Here is a 21,598-nt window from a genome sequence, read left to right on the forward strand (position 1 = left end):
AAGTATTTATAATTATATAATTTATATGCATTTGTATCCATTTTATAAATTAATTAATTAAAAAATCCGAGACTCCAAAAATAATAATAATTATAATTATATATAACTACTACTATTTTGAAACACGGTTGTGTTTATAGAAGAATGAATAAAATATAAAAGTTTATATACTTCAATTCATATATATTTTTTTTAATATTATCATCTCTATATAATTAATCCACATTTCTTTATTTCGTGTTATTATTTAAAATTAAAATGAATTATAAATGATGAATTATTTGAAATAATTCAAAATTAAAATCTTATCTTTACTCCTTCAAATTAGGAGCATAAATTTAAAATTAAATAGGTGTATTTTAGCTTTAAAAAATGGTTTATCATATATATCAAAACTAGTTTGTATAAGGATGATTAAGGAATAGATAATGGGATTGGTAGTGAGAAAAAGAAGATGGGTCAAGGAAATCTGATCTTATCCTGACCCAATTCAACTGAACCGGTGACAGCCAACACAAATTCATGCCCAAGAAAAACTCTTGACAAAAAATCAAAATTGTTCCATTGGGAGACATGGCGGGGCTCATCGGAATTTCGTCCACCGCTGCAATCTTGGCCTCTAGGCCATACTCTTCTAAGTCCTCCAAGCCTTCATGTTTCTATCTTCCCACAGCACGAGGTACTGGAAAAAAAAACCTGTTCTTTATATTCTTGGAATTCGGTGATTAAGCGATAATGTTGCTGTTTAAAGTTATCGTGGGTCTGGTAAAATTGATGCGTCGTGGATTTTAGTGCTTAAAGTTCAAAGCTTGCCAATTTTTAGATCATAGTGAGCAAGATTTGATATGATTTGTGAGAAGGTGTGTTAAAGTTGATTGCTTTTTTGTTAATTTTGTTGCAGGGGTGAGTTATGGGAAGAAGTTTTGTGGTGGGATTGGAGTTCCCTTCAAGAAAGAGCGGTCTCCATTTCATGTCTTAATTTCTAATGTTGCCACTCAGATTAGTCCTGATCAAGATCAGGTACAAATTTTTGTTTTGTTTTGTTTTGATTTTCCCCCATTAATTGTACGCTAACGTGAAGTACTTAATTCCATTTTGGTGATAAGGGCTCTGGGCTAAATAAATGTTGCGTCATGGGACATAAGTCTATACGATTGAGTTGATGAACTGTAATGATGGTGGTTGAAAGTTGAAAAAGTTCATAATGTCATATGTCAATTAACATAGTTGTAGATAATCTGTGCCTGCAGTACTACAATCTTAAAGTAAGACTATGTTTGGTTCTTATTATGACCAATGTCTAAAGAATTCGACAATGATACTTGAAGGTAACAAGTTTAATGTGTATAAAGTTGTTCTGCTGTTTGAATTTCTGGTGCAGAAGCTCGCTGCTTCAAAGGAGAGCCAGAGACCAGTTTATCCGTTTGCAGCTATAGTTGGACAAGAAGAGATGAAACTATGCCTTTTGCTGAATGTGATTGATCCGAAGATAGGAGGCGTGATGATAATGGGTGACAGAGGAACAGGAAAGTCCACAACTGTCAGGTCTTTGGTGGATTTGCTTCCTGAGATTAATGTGATCGCTGGTGATGCATTTAATTCAGACCCTGAGGACCCTGAAGTGCAGGGTCCTGAAGCAAGAGAGAAGAGTTTGCGAGGCGAACAACTCCCTGTTGTGTCGGTCAAAATCAACATGGTTGATTTGCCATTGGGTGCTACAGAAGACAGAGTTTGTGGTACGATTGACATTGAAAAGGCTCTTACAGAAGGCGTGAAGGCATTTGAGCCTGGCCTTCTTGCCAAAGCAAACAGAGGAATTCTCTATGTGGATGAGGTTAATCTTTTGGATGACCACTTAGTAGACGTTCTGCTTGATTCTGCTGCCTCAGGTTGGAATACTGTGGAAAGGGAAGGAATCTCGATTTCACACCCTGCCAGGTTTATACTAATTGGCTCTGGGAATCCTGAAGAAGGAGAACTGAGGCCACAGCTTCTTGATCGATTTGGGATGCATGCACAAGTTGGGACTGTGAAGGATGCTGAACTCAGGGTGAAAATCGTTGAGGAAAGATCACGATTTGATAGAAATCCTAAAGAATTTCGTGAAACTTACAATGCAGAACAAGAAAAGCTCCAGCAACAAATTTATTCCGCTAGGGAATCCCTCTCATCTGTAAAAATTGATCGCGAAGATAGAGTTAAAATTTCCAAGGTCTGTTCTGAGCTGAATGTTGATGGATTGAGAGGTGACATAGTGACTAACCGCGCAGCAAGAGCCTTGGCTGCTCTCAAAGGACGAGATAAAGTAACTGCGGAGGATATTGCAACTGTCATTCCCAACTGCTTGAGACATCGTCTTAGGAAGGATCCATTGGAGTCAATTGACTCGGGCTTGCTGGTGATTGAGAAATTTTACGAGGTTTTTAGCTGAGGGAGGCAAATTTTCCTCAACTCTCTCGGTTTTGTTTCAAGATTTTAGTACTATTATTATGTTGAGAAAGTGTAAGAACATGAAAATAGCTGACGTTTGATGTACCAAGTGCTTCGATCTTGTTCATGTCACAAGCTGCTCATTTATACACCTGACACTTTGCTGGTTTACTCTGGGTTCACTAGTTTGTACAGGTAAAAAGTGTGAGCAATGTCAGGGGTTTCCCACGACCCCAAATCCCAGGAGCTAATCCAAGAACACGTACTCGGTCAGTCGGTCTGCAAGCATAACTTTCGGTAACATCATTTTATCTGCCCCGAGTTGTGTTACGAAATGATTTCAAATATATAGTAGATACAGATCAAGATTGACATGACTTGAACTGGTTTGATGACCCAAGGATACTATCATCTTTTTCCCTTGAGCATATGCAACCATGAGTAATTCAAAGGAACACAATTGCGTTTTGAATTTCACTACACCTGGTTCTAAATCTAAAGCTCTATCTGAGACCCATCATCTTCCCTTAACCGTTGAAAGAAATGTGGAACCAATAACTGAAAAATCATGGCAAATAAATGCTTAGATAACGAGGTCCATTTGTATGATAACTCATCATGGCATATAACTGAGTTACACAAATGAAAAAGTACAACACTGCATAAACATTTTCGGCCGAAGCAAGAGCATTATCTGCCAGACTAGCAAGAACGCACGGTGCGTGGACTTCTGTTTTATGCAAGTTTTAAGATTAAGAAAAGATTATTTTATGTTTCATAGACATGAAATTATGGAAATTTTGAAATTTGCTATATTTTAAACATTGGAAGTTAAAGCCAAATTGTGGCTCTATATTTCGATCCAGTATAGGATTAATAGTTGTTCTAGGAAGATGAATCCAGAATCTAGATGGCTGAAATCAATAAGGATTTAATATTTCAATATTAGCATGAGAATCGATCGGTTAAGACAAAATTTTATTATATATCTCTGTACAATTTTTTGTTTGTTTTCTAGACACGGTTGGCTTTAGTGCTTCTATATATTTGAGACAAGATTCATGTAAGAACAATGTTTTGTTTACTCGATTCAACTTATATATCATCTATCTCTCACTTGCGAATAAAAATAATATAAGAAGTAGAAAAGAGGTTGGAGTCATGGGGTCATGGAGATGGTAATATTTGGGGTTCGATTAATCGATGGTTGCTCAAAAGTATTTCTAAATTTTTATAATATTAATTTGCGGCACCTAAAATGTTTAAACTGCAAATTTAGATAATTTTTTCAGGCATAATGTATGGACTTCGTTGTTTTTTATTTTAGTTTAGATACGAAAAAAATATAAAAATTAAGCATTGGTCCCGTAGCTCAGTTGGTTAGAGCGTTGGTCTTATGAGCCGAAGGTCGCGGGTTCGAGCCCCGCCGGGACCAATTTTAATTATTTTCTACAATCTCTTCTTGGTTTCTTTGACCTTGTGTAGTTGGAATTGGAATTTGATTGATTAGGTTATATTTGAAGGAAGTTGATATTTGATTGATAATGTTATATTTGAAGGAAGAAATCAAACAGCTAGTAACTAGCGAATTGTATTATATTTAAATAATACAATTTTTGCTTTTCACTCGGATAAAACATTAATCACAATCGATTTTCTAATTAAAGGCCCAACCAAACTCATCATGATTGAGGAAATTTATAAATTAAAGAATTTGCAAATGAGTGTAGTTTTTATTTCTTGTAATGTAATCATGCATTTTTTTTTTAATTCCTACCTACAAAATATTTATGTATCCAATTCCATATTACTTTAGAAATAAAATAACTGAAAAAGGGAAGCAAGAAAAGAGTTGTGCCAACTCATTATCCAAAAAAAGGGTCCCAAACATGCTTACTGAATATACTACCATATGGCCACTAGTGCTACCCAAGCCTGTGTCTGCCTATTATTGCTAGTTTCGCTTTTAAGAAATATCATACCCCAAAATCACATTATCATTATCGTCTATGGTGCTAATCTGGGAAAGCCAAGTTATTCAATTTCTCAACTTTTGCCTTCTTTTCTCGAGATCTAGCACATGCATGTAGAAAAAGCTATCTTCTTTTTTTATATTTAATCATTGATGTTCAAATATTTGCCAAATATCTTTGCTCCTATGAGATAAAGTCGGGTCGATCTAGGCGTTTCGATGAGACGAGCTAGTATTGTACAATGTATATTTCCTTGTGTCCATCGGCTTGGCGTGACATGAGTGTAACAGGCAACAGCAGATTGAATTTCTAAAATTGTTTTACCAATCAAGTTTACTCACTGAAAATGGAAAGCTGGTGCACTCTGTTGATCTTGATTTTTTTTTCAACAGTTTAAGAAAGATATAATCGAGCATGTCGAGAAAAATCAAACAGTAGTAACTAGCGAATTAACGAGCATCAAAAGCTAATACAAATTACGAAATGGAGATGAACATTGCATAAACGTTAACGCGATTGCGTATTGATGAGGATACTGATCGCTCATATGTAATGGAGAACTAGTCTGGATGTCAACCTTGGTGATGAAGAAATGTAGCTGCATAAAATGGCTTGCCGGGCACTGGATTCATATCCACTTCATGTTCGTTTTCTGAAGTATAATATGAAAATCCTTCATGGACATGATCATAAGTCATGCCTGGAAGTTCGGGCCTACTTGCAGGATAATCGATAACACTGGACTGAAGGGGTTCCCTTTGGAAAAACGTGTGGTTGGGGCTTATTAAAACTGGTGGTGCCGAAAAATGGAGAGGCAGATTCCTTGTGAAAAGCTCTGTTTCTTCTCCAGGATCATTACCTGAATGTGCATTGTTGTTACAATTCCAGGTGACAGATTTTTGGAATCTTTCCAGATCAAAGTTCGTATCCCATATCTGTGAAGGATACGTAGAAGGAAGTAAAGTGCCTTCCGAGTTAAAATCGTCGCCGGGGTACGCCTGATCACCAAGAAAACTGAACCTGGAAATCAACTTTTTGTCATTCAGAGGGTCGTGCCTCCCGATCTTTTCCAATTTGTATTTCAGAACCTGACCTCTTTCCGCGGTGTCGATTTGCTGAATCTTAGCCTCACCATCCAGGGATTCGATGGCAGCTTTAGCTTCTTTCATGAGCCAATCAATGGCTTTACTGGGGCGATCGTAGCCAAGTCGATCTTGCACATCATAAAACTGAATTGCAGTTGTCGGCGAGAGCCTAACGCGTCGATCTCTAGTGATCCCTCTAGCCGTGCAAACTTTGCTGTGTCTATCTTTTCTGCCAGTAGGGTGAACCGTAAGGCCACCACCATGGATTCCTATAATTTGCTCTCCTTTTCTTCTCTTTGCTCGCATCACCTCCGTTGATTGCAAACCAAAACCACCCTGTCGCATTTGCCCCTGGAAATCCATTTTCTTGAGACTCAATGCTGTTGAAATCCCCCTTGGAGGAAAAACCGAACCCCACCATTTTGTCGGATGAGAATCCTCGGAGTTTCCATGCAAAACTTCATGAGGTTGCTCAAAGTGCTGAAGAAACCAAGCATTGTTGCAAAACAAATTTTCTTGAATTGGTAAGCCTCCATCTTTGCAGTTGTCACCATCTTCTAGTGCTTCTGATAGATCTGCTTCATCATCATGTTCTTGAACCTGATTTCTTGGCATTTCCATTTTTGCTTTTGTTCTTCTTCCGCGTCTCTGTTTCCTTTTTTCCTCTCTTCCAGCTTTAGAATTCCTTTTCTAGAGTGGCTTAGTTAGGTAAAGAAAAATTCGTGACAGTTTTCAAAGGCCAATAAATTAACTACAAAACCACACACACCAAATGTGAAGAGTGCGCGTGGGATCCAAGAAAAATTTCTTCCTGTGACAATGACAATCGCCTGGCTCGGGGCCGCCTCAGCTGCAATGCACGCGTATGTGTGTGCGGAGTTTGTACTAGGCATCGGTCGCAACAGTACATCACGTAAAAAATGACTTTTCTTATAAATCACTTTCCATCTACACTGAGTACGTAGTTGCCATGTATGTATGAGTAGTTGGCGACTAAATTAATGACCAAAGATCTGATTTCACTTACATTTGCCCCGAAATATGGAAACCCCAATATATATTCGATCCCCTTCCCGTAGATTCCAAAATCAAAGACACAATAAATAAACACACCAAAGTATCATTGTAATTGTAATTTGTAATTTGTAAAACTAAAAATATACGAGTTGGTATATAAACAATTTGGAGCTTCAGATTGAGAATCTAATCCTCAATATAGAGTACGACAGTAGATGTGGATGAATTGTACTAGTAACACACTGTGATGCATGCAAGGAAACAGAAGTACTGCACCCCTTTAATAATTATTACCATTATTAATTAATAAATACATCTTCTGTACTATATATGTAGTACTAATTAACTGGGACGACTCGATCGTGTTTTGAAAAATGACCATTCACATTTCACTTTCCAGTGACGACGTTTCACTCGCTGGTCAAACATTAATCCCAAGTACAGATTATATATTTGAACACGAGTTCTATCACTTTCACGAGTTCCCATCATCCGTACCAATTATATTACATTAATCAAAACTATAATCGCTGATTAACCGGTTTATATATTAGAACACGAGTTCTATCACTTTCACACTTCCTTACCTGAAATTAATTCTAGATGAAAACTTTATAAAATTGGGGTACAATAATTGAGATCTGAGACTAGCACTTTTTTTTTTTCTTCTTCTTCTTTTTTTGTGTTAAAAAAAGTATCTATTATGATCCAAATTCAAATTAATTAAATCAATATGTATCCATCTCATAACAAAACACATTTCAAATGTCATGTGAATTGAAAGGTGATGAAATAAGATCGGTCTGTTTCTGGTATCATATCCATATAGTCAGCACATTCATCATGTTTAGGAATCATGGAAAGAAAAATAGTTTGACGATAGGATGATAAAAAAAAAAAAAAAAAACCTTTAACACCTCTCTTATTATTATTATTATTATTATTATTATTATTATTATTAAAAAAAGGGTATCTACAATATGAGAATATTCAACATACAATCCTATGTGATAGTATGACAAATGTTATGCTTATAGATGATTACTTGAATAGATGTTTATGATTAAATAACATAAATGATACTTTAATAACTTAAAATTGATAATGTCATTATGTATCTATCGCATAACAAAACACATTTCAAATGTCATGTGAATTGAAAGCTGATGATATAAGATCGGTATGTTTATGGCATCATATCCATATAGTCAGCACATTCATCATGTTTTGGAGTCCTGCGAAGAAAAATAGTTTGATGCTAGGATGATTAAAAAAAAACTTTAACACCTCTTATTATTATTATTATTATTATTATTATTATTAAAAAAGGGTATATATCTACAATATGAGAATATTCAACATACAATCCTATGTGATAGTATGACAAATGTTATGCTTATAGATGATTACTTGAATAGATATTTATGACTAAATTATAACATAAATGGTACTTTAATAACTTGAAATTGATAATTAGATGTAGGGGTGTTCATCGGTCGGTTCGGTTTGAATTTGTCTAATGTCGGTTCGATTTTCCGGTTTTCGGTTTATGAAAAATACCATGGATCCGAAGTCAAACCGTTTTACTTCGGTTCGGCTTGGTTCGGTTTTTATACTATAACGGACCGGTTTATACGGTTCGGTTTGATTGATTTTATCATTAATAATACATAACACAATAAAAAAAAATAAATTTCATCCAACATGTAATTTAAATACCCCAATACACAACTTAAAATTATAGTCATACAGTGAAGAAATAAAAAAACATCAAACAATACAAAGATAAATATCCAACCACAATGTTATAATATTTTCAAAAAACCAAAAAAATTTTTGATATGTTTAAATTAATAATATAACTTTATTGTAAAATATAATATGTTTTTTTACATGATTTCTTAGTAAAAACTTTAAAAATAAAGTTTAAATAACTTACATAAACAAGAATCAACTAAAAATTACATAAACAACAACAATGAATTAAATAAATAACAATCAACTAAAAATTATTTAAAATGATTATTCATTCACTAAATATCATCTCATAACATATATAATATAAATAAAAAATATAAATAAAATTATTAATTTAATTTAATTTTGGTTTTTTCGGTCGGTTCGGTTTTGACATATATAATACAAAATCGAACCAAATAAACTTTGGTTTTGATATTTATATCCGAATTACAAAATTCGGTTTTCGGTTCGGTTCGTTCTTTGACTTTTTCGGTTTGGATTTCTGGTTTTTTCGGTTTTATCCGAAATATGAACACCCCTAATTAGATGCTATAGACTAGGCAATATACATATATACATATATACACACACACACACACACACACACACATATATATATATATATATATATATATATATATATTATATATATATATATATATATTAATATATGATACTAATTGAATTTTACAAATATATATTTATCAATTTAGAAAAGTAATATATTTAATGAAAAAAGACAATAATTATAATTGCATATATATTTAATTATAATTAAATATATATTAACATATGATACTAATCTTATCATATATATATGTTTTCAAAATCCACAAATTGCATATATATTTAATATAATTGCATCATTATTTATCTTAAAAAATTCATATATTATATATTCAATGCGCCGATAATTACAAACTAGCTATAATATTACATTGGTAAAAAAACTAGCTATAATATTACATGAAATTGACTTAATTAAAAAATTAATAAATACTTACAAGAAACGCTTTTGAATAAAATAAAATACATTAAGAGAAGGTTTAATTACAAAATACAGATATAATGTTGCACTAAATTTTACAAGAATACGACAAAGTAGTACTGAATGAATCATAGAAAATCTATACGGAACATTAATATTGTTTTTACATAATGAAGAGTAGCTCTCCTATACCATGTATATATCAAACCCTTTCACATATATATATTCATTCGTGAGACGAGTTGATCGATACATTGTCTCATGAAATGAAAAACATTAAACGATTTCACTGGAGTTTTTTTTATGCATAAATAAAATACTTTTATACAATAATTCCTTGGTCTAGAGGAAGCACATGCAAGAAGATATAAGTAGCAATATTGATTTAGGACCAACCACAAACAACAGTGAGAACATAGACCAATAGCAGAGAAATGGGGTATAGAAGGAGCACAAGATAACCCACCCAGATAGGGAAAGTGGTGCGAAGGCACGCAATTATAGTCACCACTATACAGATTATCAGCACCACCAAAACTTCTGCCGACACATCTGAATCCAAATCACGTACATAAACTGGAGTCAGGAACACAATTGATCCGATAATGTTGTTCATGAATATGCCACCATACAGCTGCATGCATGCACACATGCACCGAAATTATAAGTACCATGGATAAATTTACTATGTTATTTCATTAATGATAGTCATATATATATACCGCAGATAGAGTCAAGGAGATTGATTTCTTTGTTTTCTGTCTGGCAGAAACAATGGATCGAACTGCAGTTCCGTAGTTCATGGCGAACGGGATGGCCAAATATGAGACGCTAAACGAAGGTAGGTTGGCAGCTTGAGCAAAACCTACAACACTCTTGATTAAAGGTTCTCCCAGCACACATAGCATGAAAGTCCCAAAGGTAACCAAGAAAGTAGCTTTGAGGATAGTTAACCAATAATCGCGAGTCGCTTGGCTCTTGGTTAAGGCATTACTAGCCAACAGCCCTTGTTGTCTTTGACCCACATTGATCTGCATGCAGTTGAAACTCCAAGTGTAAGAGGAAATTAATTAATTAAGCTCTGTTTTGAAATATAAGTTGGTGATCACCTGATTAGATTTTTTGCTGCCTCCCTTTTGGATTTTATCCGCATTCAGATTTGAAAAATTAGACACCAACTCTTTCATGCCTCTGACAAATTCGTCCCGACTAATAAGGCCATCGCCTGATATATCGAAGGACGACAAAATATTTTCGATGTTTCTATCCGTGGTAAAATGATCACTATCATCAATCCTTGCTCCTAAGAGCAAAACTCTTAGTTCTGCAGCTGATAATGCCGCGTTCTTATTCGTGTCTACTCTATTAAACAATCTGTTAAACATATAAAATATATTATATATAATAAAACAATTCCCAGGTACAGAAAAAAGACAGTTACGTTGTTATTGGGAAATTAAGAAAATACTCACAGCAATATTTTTTCGGTGTCAGGTTTTCCATTTTTTGTCAACAGTTCCATGAGCTTGTCTTTTGCATATTTACTCATTAAGAACTCGAATCTCCGGTTCTGAATCCATGGCTGGAACACCTGCAAGATACAAAGCAAGTTTTTGAATGGTAAGCAAGAAAAACGGGAAAATTGTTTTCTTAGTCCCGTATGTTTGTCACTTTGCGATTTTGGTCCTCTATATTTTTAAATTTCAGTTTTAGTTCGCTATCTTTATTTTTTTGGCAATTTTAATCCTTTTTTCTGATGTGGCGCTGATGTGGCACCTATTCAGTACTGATGTGGAGCTGACGTGTATAGTGTCACGTAAACATTTTCGAATAAAAAGGACTGAAATTGCTAAAAATCGAAACATGCAGGACTAAAACTGAAATATGAAAACGTAGAGAACCGAAATCGCAAAGTGACATACATAAAGCACCAAAATTGCAGTTTTCCCCATGAAAAACCAAAAGTCATATATGTTATCTTTAAACATTCGCCTCAACAAGAAAACAAAATGAACCATTCTATGGGTGCGTGCAGTTGAATTGAAGCTCAGCAATTACCTGATAGCCCATGTAGGCAAAGAGTAACAAAAAAGTGGCTATAAGAGCAAAAAGAATAATCGCTCGCTTCCCTGAGGACGAACTAAAAAAATTTTGCAGCTGCAGGATGAGAAACGGGATCATGGATATCATTATGATCCGTGAAGTATAGCTAGTTTCGGCATCCGTAACAACGCCATGGCCTGCTTAAGCAGATGACGTTGATTAAGAATCATATTAATTTATTGGTCAAATGAGGTTAGTTACGTGAAAAAGATTAGACCTTTAAAGGTGATTTCATTTTGTTCATTTGGATCATCGGAAGTATCAGCAGCAGTGAGATCATGGCTGCCAAGAACAACAGAAGCACCCCACACCAGCGTCAAAAGCATGACTGCTGTGCCTGCTACCAATCCCATTCCTAGCGTAGTTCGTTGCTGAGCTGCATCCCGAGACCCCGAAAGTGCAGATTCTTCATTTGTATGCATGGAAAAAATTACATGGAAAATTAGAGTCGAAGCCATATTCAAGAATTAAGTTGTGCATGCATGTGTAGCAACAAGGACAACGAGACAAAATTTACTTAATTGGTACATATAGTCAAAAATCTCGGCTTTACTAGGGAGGAAAATTGACACGTTTCTAAGCCCACGTGCAATGATATATACATGCCTAACTCAATAAAGTGTGTTCTTTAAAAAAATTCGTCGTTAAAAAAAAAGAAGAAGAAGTTATGCTTCTAAAATTAATTCAAAATTAAAATAAGGGATCTAATGTGTGTGTATTATATTATTTTGAATTTCCACTTCAACATGCGAGCTAGTTTGTGGGTTCCATGTATACAAATGTGACGAATTTTCGTCCGTCGTCTTGCAATTTTGATTGGGCTGGAAATTTTGGATGGCTAAATTTTCTATTAATTAGTTGAAGTTGACGGACGACATTATCTCAGGAAGAATTTGGTTGGCCAGAGTTTCTTCTCAAAATTAATCTTATCTCTCAACTAGTGGAGGATAGCGCGCCTTTCAACGTTGAATTTATAATATATATTAATTTATATTCAAGAATTGATTAATTAACTTACTTAAAATAGAGTAACGGCTATCAGTATTTCCCATTTAAATTAATAATGATAATGATGTGCATGGGGACAACGATAGCTATATGACTTATAAAAAAAATATCACGAAACATACTGCTAGTTTTTTCATAGCTAATTCCATATATATATCAGCTTTTTAGTGTCTATATATATATATATCTAATGAAATTTTGGTGATAACTAAATTTGAACATCCGAGGCTCCTATATATGTGTTCTTCTAGTTGACCTCGTATACAAGTATAAAGTAGCGAAAACAAAATTAAACTAATTTTGAAATTATTAATTTATGGTGGTCTTGGAAAAGAAAGAGTAGTAGCTAGGAAAGGGAATATAATGTACCAAGAACGATGATAATCTGAGGAAATGTGCCCAGCAACTGAAACAAACTAGCTCCAAAAACACCTGGCCCGATAATCTCGAAGAACTTCTCCGACCCCTCCGCAACGTACTGCCCACCAATAGACAGCAAGATTTCGTACACCACGATCAGAAACAGCAGCCCCCACGCATCCGTGGAGCACGGCAAGAACCCATACACCGGTTCGCATGTCTCCGCCGATAAGCCCCATTCAATAACAGATGGCTGCTTCCTGTCAGAATCCGAGCCGTCGGATACCAAGTTCAAATCTTCACTAATAAAGCGGCTGTGCGTCAATTGAATAAGAAGAAGAAGCAGCAGCAAGGAAATTATGGCGAATAATGCTTTGTTCTTGGCCATGGTTAATTAATTATTTGGCTTTCAAGCTAGCAAGACCAAGAAACTGGTTGGAAAAAAGAGGAACTTATATTGTTTAAATTTATAGAGATGAATACATATACATGGGAGACGTTGGAGGTGCAAGAAGATGGGAGGTGATTTGTATTTTTCGACTTGAACAAGACTGCCACATCGTGGATTTTGTTCATATACAGCAATTTGGCAGGGAAAATACAAGAATGGTTTATGACAGTACTGTTTTAGCCGCCGGGCCGGGATGAAGATATCTGATGCATGTAATGAAATCTTTTAATTCAACGTTTATCATATGTTGTAATTTTATGTGGGTGTTAATGTGATGTATTATTATTATTATTCTCCGAGAAAGAAATTAAACTTAAAGTTCACCTTGTTCGGTGGAAAATGATCTTTCCCCAAGCCGTACGAAGTTAAATTCAATGCATGTATTGTATGATCTATTACTATAGCATATAATGATTACCACCAGTCACCTAATTGCCGTATGTGAAAATTTTGAAAAATGAACTTGGTAGACTTATTTTTAAAATATATATATATTTCGGAAGATAGTTTTTTTCTAAAAAAACAAGTGAAAACTGCAATTTTGGTCTTTTTATGTTTGTTACTTTGCGATTTTGGTTCTCTATGTTTTCATATTTTAGTTTTAATCCTGTATGTTCCGTTTTTTGGCAATTTCAGTCATTTTTCTTCCAAAATGCTTACGTGACACTATACACGTCAGCTTCACATCAGCACTGCAATGGTTTCACATCAGCGCCACATCGGAAATGACTAAAAGTGTAAAAAAAAATAAAAATAGCGAACTAAAACTGAACATGAAAACACAGAAGACCAAAATCGCAAAGTGACAAAACTACAGGATTAAAAATGCAATTTTCTCAAAAATTAATTATAAGATTGAATTTTTGAAAAAAAAAAAATCAACCAAATTTTACCTTCCTTCTTTTGCTTTAATTTCCAATATTTTTCCATAAACGGCAGCTTTTTCAAAATTAAAAGCACTTTGCGCAAGCACATGATATATATACCACGAAAGCCTGCATGCATGCGAAGGCATTCATTCAATAATTAGCTTTTAAATGAGGTTTATAAAAAAGAACATGCATGACAGGGGATGTAAGCTGAAATTAATATTAAACTACATAAATACAATATTGTTTTTTTAATAAAAATTGTGTGTAAAATATGAATATAATTTTAGCTTTGCCCCCTTTTAAGAAAGAGGACAAAACCCTATTTGATGGAAAAAAAAATGTTCATGTGAATGGAAAGTATGGACTATGGAACCCATAAGGAGCGATATACAATGCTCAATGAAGATATATTTTATAAAATATTAAGAATTAAATGACCTCAAAATTATTTATGTTACACTGTACGGGTGACATGACCTAAAGTATGAAAGAAACCACCTCAGAATATTAGTAATCTAAGCACATGATTGCTATATTTATAGACTTTGCAATCTAATCAATTATTTTATGTTTATGGATAATTAATTACAATTAGAATTAAATTAAATATAATCCATCATGTTTATTTGTAAGTTCAAAAAAAACATAGAGATCATGCATTTTAATTATTAACCAATTGGGAGAGTGGTAGTATCTGATATGATAATTATACACTTGTATTACACGCACATTGCCAAAATAGATATTTGTCAACCGACAAAATTAAAAGATATTTTTTCATTTACTTAATTAAAATGTTCAAACATATGCTTCGTCTGGACAAATACTTATAAAATCATTTTATATAGGTGTTTTTTTTAAAAAAAAATTATAAAGATTTTTAAAAGTTATTTTAAGAATAAATATGTATGAACAATTATTCTATAAAAATATTATCACAATTAAAAATTAGTTTGTTTTATTTTTCATCATTGTTTTCAATTATAAAATCATTAAAAAAACATCTCAATTGTTCTCTAAAAACTATATTTGATGAAAAATTTTTAAAAACACTTTCAAAATGTTTTACAAAAATCTTGTTCAAACAAATACTTGAAATTTTTTCACTTATAAAACATTAAAAACATTTTTAAAAAACTTGTCTAGACAAACTCATAGTCACTTTAATGGATTCATTCTAACACAATATAATATATTTAATATTATCTGTTTTATAATAAAATGAGGATTTTCTCAACTGTTTGATTTAATTATGATTTTTTTGCATCTAAAATATGGTATATTAACAAATTGAAAAGTTATCTATCCTATATATAATAGTTAATTGAGAAAGAAAAATATATGAAAAAAAAATTGATGAGATATATATACTTAAAAATACTATATACATGAAATCAAATCTACATGATGAAAATATTATGCTGGAAAATTTTGGGAAAAACAATTGTGTTCCATGTCATACCAAAAATAGTCACTTTAATAAGAATATAGGATCAACTCTCAAATATCATAATATAGTATAGATAATACATCTCAAATATATCTCGTAAAAAATATATAAGTTTGAAATCGTTTCAGGCTCGTAATTTTTTACAAAAGGTTGACCTCGAAAGAAATTCATTTCTCACATGAATCAGAGGTCCATTGACTAGACCCGTAATTTTCTTCTTCGACACGATAATGCTTTAAATGAAATGCATAATAAAGATAATTTTGTGTTATGGTACACAAATATTAATGCATTAGGTTTTCCGAGAAAGTAGAAAACTAATAAAACAGAATCCCCATAATTTGGGACAACTAAACTTTTCATCCTATTATTTGTATTTTTTTTCATTTTTTATCAATGTAAAAGTGAAGTTGGACTTTCAGTCTTGTACTTTCAGTCTTGTAACTTTTATATATATATATATAGTTTTGATTTCACGCACTCTAGAGTGCGTGGGATTTCACGTGTATCCGTGCCCAAAACAAATCCGATTGCTTTCAAATTTTCACGGTAGGATCGTCTCGAAAATGTGAATCCAACGATATATCATATGATATAAATTTCAATATAGGTGTTCGGAAATAGGAAGATGACCGAAATTGCTTATTTCACCTAATTTCCGGTCATCTTTTCATTTTTTAGTCTTGCTAAGTTTGATTTTCATTTGTAGCTAGCAAATTGTATATTGTTTTCATTGTTACTCTTTTAACTAGTATTTGTTTTTATTTTCGGTTTTTTATGACCAGCAAATATGATAGACTCCGATAAAAAGAAGATTAAAAAAAGAAAATATTATACAAATTAAAGGACAAAAAATGAAAACACTGTATAAGATGTTGCATGACTACAAATGAAAAAATAGTACCAAAAATGAGAAGAAGAAAAAAAACATACAAGTTATGAGACTGAAAATACAAACGCAATGTTACACCAAAAGTGGAATAAAAATACAAATAAAATAACCAAAAATACAGTTCTCCTCCATAATTTTTATTGATCGTAAATAATAAAATACATTTACACATGATTTCCTTGTTCTTCATGAGGCGCATCTAAATGTAGTACCATTTAGGACCATCCCAGAACACTAGTGAGAAGATAGACTAGTGCCAAAGAAATTGGGTACAAAAAGAGCACAAGATAACCCACCCAGATAGGGTATGTGGTGCGAAGGCACGTCAATAGAGTCATCACTATACAGATTATAAGAACCACCACAACCTCCACAGACACAGTCGAATTCAAATCGCGTGCGTAAACCGGCGTGAGAAACACTATCAACCCGATTATGTTGTTCATGAATACGCCACCATAGAGCTGCACACACCGGAAAACCAAGTTACTAGACAAAGTTCGCGGAATGTCAACTTATTTCATCCATCATTAAGTATTTTGTATGCTACTTAAAACAATATCTGAGACTAGCTAGCTAAGTTATTTTAACCATCATTGCAAGTTATATATCGTGGAGGTAACATACCGCAGAAAGAGTCAATGAAATGGATTTCTGTGTTTTCTGTCCGGCAGAAGCAATTGATTGCACTGCAACTCCATAGTTCATAGCAAATGGGATGGCCAAATACGAGACGCTAAACGAAGATAGGTTGGCAGCTTGAGCAAAACCTACAACACTCTTGATTAACGGTTCCGACAGTGCACATAGCATGAATATCCCCAAGATAATCAAGAAAGTGGCGTTGAAGATAGTTCGCCAAGAACTACTTGTTGTTTGGGTCGTGGTCGAGGCATTAGACAGCAGCCCTTGTTGAGTTTGGCTCGTGCCCGAGGCATTAGGCAACAGCGGTTGTTGAGTTTGGCTCGTCTTCTGCAATTAAAACTCAAAACAATCAGATGGGAATTAAAGCTCTGTTTCTGACAGAGTCTGTATTCTATATATACATAAGTTGGTTACCTGAGAATTCTTGCCACCTCCTTTTTTGATACTATCTGCATTCTGATTGGAAATGTTAGCAACTAATTGAGTCATGCCTTTGACGAATTCATCCTGACTGACAAGGCCATCGCCTGATATATCAAAAGATTCCAATATATTTTCAATGTTTCTATCCGTGGTCAAGTCGTCACTATCATCAATCTTTGCTCCTAAGAGCAAAACTCGGAGTTCTGTTGCTGATATTGATGAGCTCTTATTCTTATCTACTCTGTTGAACAGTCTGTTAAACATACGAAAACAAAACGAACGATGAAAAATCGATGGATTCAACAAGACCACTCCAGAAAATTGCCATTCGACACAATTCCTGGGATCAAAGAACCAGCTAGGAAGATAAAACATACTGTAAAATCTTTCGATTGTCAGGTTTGCCATTGCTTGTCAATAGTTGCATGAGCTTGTCTTTTGCATATTTACTCATCAAATACTCGAATCTCCGGTTCTGTACCCATGGCTGGAATACCTGCAAAATACAGACCAACAAGATACTCTGCATGTCAATATTAAGTATCCACTTTAGCAAAATGGAACCATTAAAGTAATTTACAATCACCTGATAGCCCATGTAGGCAAAGAGCAATATAACAGTGGCTATCAGAGCAAGAAGAATAATCACTCGTCTCCCCGATGGAGTATTAAAAATATTTTGCAGCTGCAGAATAAGAAACGGTGCCAAGGATATCAACATGATCCGTGAAGTATAGCTCGTTTCGACATCCGTAACAATGCCACGGCCTGCTTAAGCAGATAAATGACGGTAAGAATCAGCTAGCTAATTTATTGAGTAAATGTCTTTTTATTGAATGTGGTTAATTATGTGAAGAAGATCATAAGAAGTTAAGAACCTTTGAGGGTGATTTTGTTTTTGTCATTTGAATTATCGGCAGTGTTAGCGACTGAGAGATCGTAGCTGCCAAGAATAACAGAAGCTCCCCATATCAGCGTCAGAAGCATGACCGTTGTTCCTGCTACCAATCCCATTCCTAATGTAGCTCGTTGCTGAGCTGCATCCCGAGACCCCGAAAGCGAAGATTCTTGATGCCAGAAGCATGGAAAAGTTGTGTCAAGAATTAGAACAGAAGCCATATCATAGATAATGTTTGAAAATACTTCTAATACGTGATTATAAATTTTTCTCGTAAAATCTTGACTATGGTAAAAAACAATATTGACGGGTATATTTACACGTTTAAAGACACATGATGAAATGCTGCAGCCACATGGGAAAATTGCGAAAGTAAGAGTAAAGAGATTTAAAAATCCACTCAAACATGTAAGTTTTTGTGGGTCTACTCTGGGCTGGGGTAAAGGAATCTTGCGTCACGAGGGTTCCATTTTAACCAACTGCGGCGACTTTTGGTTTTTGGCCACTTTTGCAACTTGCATCCTGGAAAAAGCTGTATTATTTTGATTTTGTTCAATTGGACAACTTACGAGGAATATGATTGGCCATAAATTCTCTTCTCATATGTTTAAGTACGGGTAGTGGAATTATAATATTTTGCTTTATAAATTATTTAATTTTAAAAGAAAAAATTCTCCAGGAGTGTTGCTATCAATTTTGTCAACATTTCAATAAAAAATATATGTCAAAAATTATTAGCCACCTCCCTTTATTTTAATTTAAAAGATCGGTCAACTACAAGTTAAAAAAAAGTATTTTCATATTTTTATGATGATTTTGAATAATTTTCATACAAATGTTAGTGTAATTGCTTCTCTTTTTTTTTTTTTTTTGTGGCCTTTTTGAAAGTCTATTATTGTTTCATTGTAATTTGTACGTCAACTTTCTTTCTTCCAAAATCCCAAAAACCGACATTAGTCACATTATTCAAATTTTCACGACAGCAATATGTATTTAGATGATGAAAATGAGCTATATATCTCTGAGAACGATAGATGACTAATTAGGAACTAAGATATATAATAGATTGTGAATGTGATGCGCATCCTCAACGATAATAAATATTATATATATATATTTAATATAATATAATTTTTAAATTAAAATATTAGTAGTAGGTTTAAGTAAAATAAATAAACTACTCCAGATTCAATAAACTCTCCGCAATAGAGAATATATATATATTGCCGGAGGAATCTCTTCTAATTGTCTCAAAACGTGGCGACATATGATTGGTTCATTTCATAGTTCCATGGCAGTATTATTTTGATTTATTCAGAGTCAAAAACTTTGTCAAAAAAATACTTTCTAATGATCAAAGTGAAAATGAAAATAAAACAAAAACGAAGATCAAAATTAAATATATAATGGGAATTAAATTGAAAGGAAATTACCAAGGACGATGATAATTTGAGGAAAGGTGCCCAGAAACTGGAACAAGCTAGCTCCAAACACACCAGGCCCGATGATCTCAAAGAACTTCTCCGACCCGGACGCAATATACTGCCCCGCAAGAGACAGCAATATTTCGTAAACCACGATCAAAAAAAGCAGCCCCCAAACGTTGCTGGAGCACGGCAAGAACCCGTATATCGGCTCGCAATTCTCCGTCGAAGCCGATAAGCCCCATTCGATAATAGCCGGCGCCTTCCTCCGATCAGAGACCAAATCCAAGTCCTCTCTAATCGAACGGCTGTGAGCCAATTGAAGAACGATAAGAAGAAGCAGCAAAGAAATTATGGTAAATGATTTCTTCTTGGCCATGTTTATTAATTGGCTTTTAATTTGATCGCAAGAAATAAGAATAGATTAGAAGAAGATGTTGTGTTTAGATTTATGGATGCGTAAGAAGACTGGGTTTAATTTGCTTGCGGGGTTTTCCATTTTTTTGACTTGAACACGACTGACTGCACCCTCATCTTGGTCCGTATTAATACAGCTATTAGCAGACATATGCAAAATATTATAATCCACAGAGTTAGCACTTAGCCGCCGGGATGAAGTAATAATAATACTATTATTATTATTATTTGAAAGGATAGAACAACACTTGATTATTTAAAACGCTATAATTATAGCGCATGGTAAACGCGTTCTGAGCTAAAAAAAAAAAAAACAAATTAATACTAATAATAAAAATCAGTTGTCATTGTCCTAATGTACGTCCTTTAATATTAATTATTATGAACAAGGAAACCATATAAGATTGGAGATCAGGTCAAAGGAGATTAGATCTGAACCTCTCAAATAATAATGCAAATATAATTCAACTACTATTATAAATTAATTGACTAAATATTGGATGAAGATAGACGTGCCTATAGCTTCTTGATTCTTTGCCAAGCTTTGAGCTGCTATCAGTTGCACCTCCACATGAAATATAATATAAACATATATAGTTGTTTAAAAAAAATACTTTAATACATAGTTTTAGGTCATAACTCATAATCTATATATGATTCTGATCAAGTGCTAGCTCCTTTATAATCCTTACATTTACGCTTGGTAAAAAATAAAAAAAATCCTTACATTTACACATGACAGCCATTGCAGGGGCCACGTGAAAAACGTACGAGCCACACCAAACCATTCAAAGCAAGTTTTTAACTTTCCAATAACTTTTAACTAATTTTGAAGGTCACATGGTACTGTGTGTATGTATATATTCACCTTATTAAAATACTGATACGTACATTTCATCTACCTATATACCGACTTGGTGGAAATGGATCCAATAATGTCGTCGAAAGTCTAGTGAAATTAAGAGAAGAAGTTATAAAATATATATTGATGCGGTATATAAATAAGATTACCCGGAATTTGTGGATCGGGATATATGTTTAATCAATTCAAGTAGAGAGATGATCCTTCAACACTCTTAAGTCTTAATTAACACGTTGCCATTTTTAATCAATTTATTTTTATTTTTTGATTTCTAATTCTTAAAACCCATTACCTGCGATCAATGTTGTTGCTAGCTAGTAATAATCTTTTCCACGGAAATTTTGTCTTACTGCATCTTTTTTTCACCGCATTTGTTTACACGCATTTCACCCCTAGTCCATAGTCCATACCATCAACCTTTGACTTTGAATCAATAGTTTCTATTTTTAAAATTTTCGTTTACTAAATTCACAAGAAATCACACCGGTTAATTTTGTAAGACGAATCTCTTATTTGGGCAACACATTAAAAAATATTATTTTGTAGGGAAAATTGCAATT

General features: G+C 33.7%; 4 protein-coding genes and 1 non-coding gene across 5 annotated transcripts; 2 read left to right on the plus strand and 3 right to left on the minus strand.

Annotated features, from left to right (window-relative positions):
- Positions 1–428: 428 nt before the first annotated feature.
- Positions 429–2,583, plus strand: LOC140864741 (magnesium-chelatase subunit ChlI, chloroplastic-like). Its single transcript, XM_073269081.1, has 3 exons — positions 429–679; positions 902–1,020; positions 1,382–2,583. Exons 1-3 carry the CDS (start codon positions 574–576, stop codon positions 2,429–2,431), a joined length of 1,275 nt encoding a protein of 424 aa, XP_073125182.1. The 5' UTR covers positions 429–573; the 3' UTR covers positions 2,432–2,583.
- Positions 2,584–3,791: 1,208 nt separating this feature from the next.
- On the plus strand, positions 3,792–3,865 carry TRNAI-UAU (transfer RNA isoleucine (anticodon UAU)). The gene has a single exon. It is a non-coding gene; the product is annotated as a tRNA-Ile (tRNA).
- Positions 3,866–4,766: 901 nt separating this feature from the next.
- LOC140867327 (uncharacterized) lies at positions 4,767–6,617 on the minus strand. Its single transcript, XM_073272404.1, has one exon. The coding sequence runs from the start codon at positions 6,107–6,109 to the stop codon at positions 4,976–4,978; it is 1,134 nt and encodes a 377-aa protein (XP_073128505.1). The 5' UTR covers positions 6,110–6,617; the 3' UTR covers positions 4,767–4,975.
- A 2,900-nt stretch (positions 6,618–9,517) lies between these two features.
- On the minus strand, positions 9,518–13,229 carry LOC140865997 (sodium/calcium exchanger NCL2-like). The gene is made up of 7 exons (XM_073270851.1): positions 12,714–13,229; positions 11,554–11,742; positions 11,292–11,473; positions 10,706–10,824; positions 10,343–10,607; positions 9,956–10,264; positions 9,518–9,867 (listed from the first exon to the last, which is right to left on the minus strand). The coding sequence occupies exons 1-7, from the start codon at positions 13,090–13,092 to the stop codon at positions 9,619–9,621; spliced, it is 1,692 nt and encodes a 563-aa protein (XP_073126952.1). The 5' UTR covers positions 13,093–13,229; the 3' UTR covers positions 9,518–9,618.
- A 3,098-nt stretch (positions 13,230–16,327) lies between these two features.
- LOC140863072 (sodium/calcium exchanger NCL2-like) lies at positions 16,328–20,392 on the minus strand. The gene is made up of 7 exons (XM_073266207.1): positions 19,769–20,392; positions 18,316–18,504; positions 18,024–18,205; positions 17,815–17,933; positions 17,429–17,690; positions 16,997–17,341; positions 16,328–16,833 (listed from the first exon to the last, which is right to left on the minus strand). Exons 1-7 carry the CDS (start codon positions 20,136–20,138, stop codon positions 16,585–16,587), a joined length of 1,716 nt encoding a protein of 571 aa, XP_073122308.1. The 5' UTR covers positions 20,139–20,392; the 3' UTR covers positions 16,328–16,584.
- Positions 20,393–21,598: the final 1,206 nt, after the last annotated feature.

The sequence above is a fragment of the Henckelia pumila genome, chromosome 4, assembly GCF_033568475.1.
Source record: "Henckelia pumila isolate YLH828 chromosome 4, ASM3356847v2, whole genome shotgun sequence".
NCBI lineage: Eukaryota > Viridiplantae > Streptophyta > Magnoliopsida > Lamiales > Gesneriaceae > Henckelia > Henckelia pumila.

Excerpts from the sequence above, each read along its gene's own strand:
- LOC140864741 (XM_073269081.1), top strand. The coding sequence starts at position 574 with ATGGCGGGGCTCATCGGAATTTCGTCCACCGCTGCAATCTTGGCCTCT. Across the intron at positions 680-901 it reads CTATCTTCCCACAGCACGAG|GGGTGAGTTATGGGAAGAAG; the intron begins GTACTGGAAAAA and ends ATTTTGTTGCAG. Across the intron at positions 1,021-1,381 it reads TTAGTCCTGATCAAGATCAG|AAGCTCGCTGCTTCAAAGGA; the intron begins GTACAAATTTTT and ends TTTCTGGTGCAG.
- LOC140867327 (XM_073272404.1), bottom strand. The coding sequence starts at position 6,109 with ATGGAAATGCCAAGAAATCAGGTTCAAGAACATGATGATGAAGCAGAT.
- LOC140865997 (XM_073270851.1), bottom strand. The coding sequence starts at position 13,092 with ATGGCCAAGAACAAAGCATTATTCGCCATAATTTCCTTGCTGCTGCTT. Across the intron at positions 10,825-11,291 it reads TTGCCTACATGGGCTATCAG|GTGTTCCAGCCATGGATTCA; the intron begins GTAATTGCTGAG and ends TGTATCTTGCAG. Across the intron at positions 9,868-9,955 it reads TCTCCTTGACTCTATCTGCG|CTGTATGGTGGCATATTCAT; the intron begins GTATATATATAT and ends GCATGCATGCAG.
- LOC140863072 (XM_073266207.1), bottom strand. The coding sequence starts at position 20,138 with ATGGCCAAGAAGAAATCATTTACCATAATTTCTTTGCTGCTTCTTCTT. Across the intron at positions 18,206-18,315 it reads AAACAAAATCACCCTCAAAG|GCCGTGGCATTGTTACGGAT; the intron begins GTTCTTAACTTC and ends CTGCTTAAGCAG. Across the intron at positions 17,342-17,428 it reads GAGGTGGCAAGAATTCTCAG|AAGACGAGCCAAACTCAACA; the intron begins GTAACCAACTTA and ends TTTTAATTGCAG.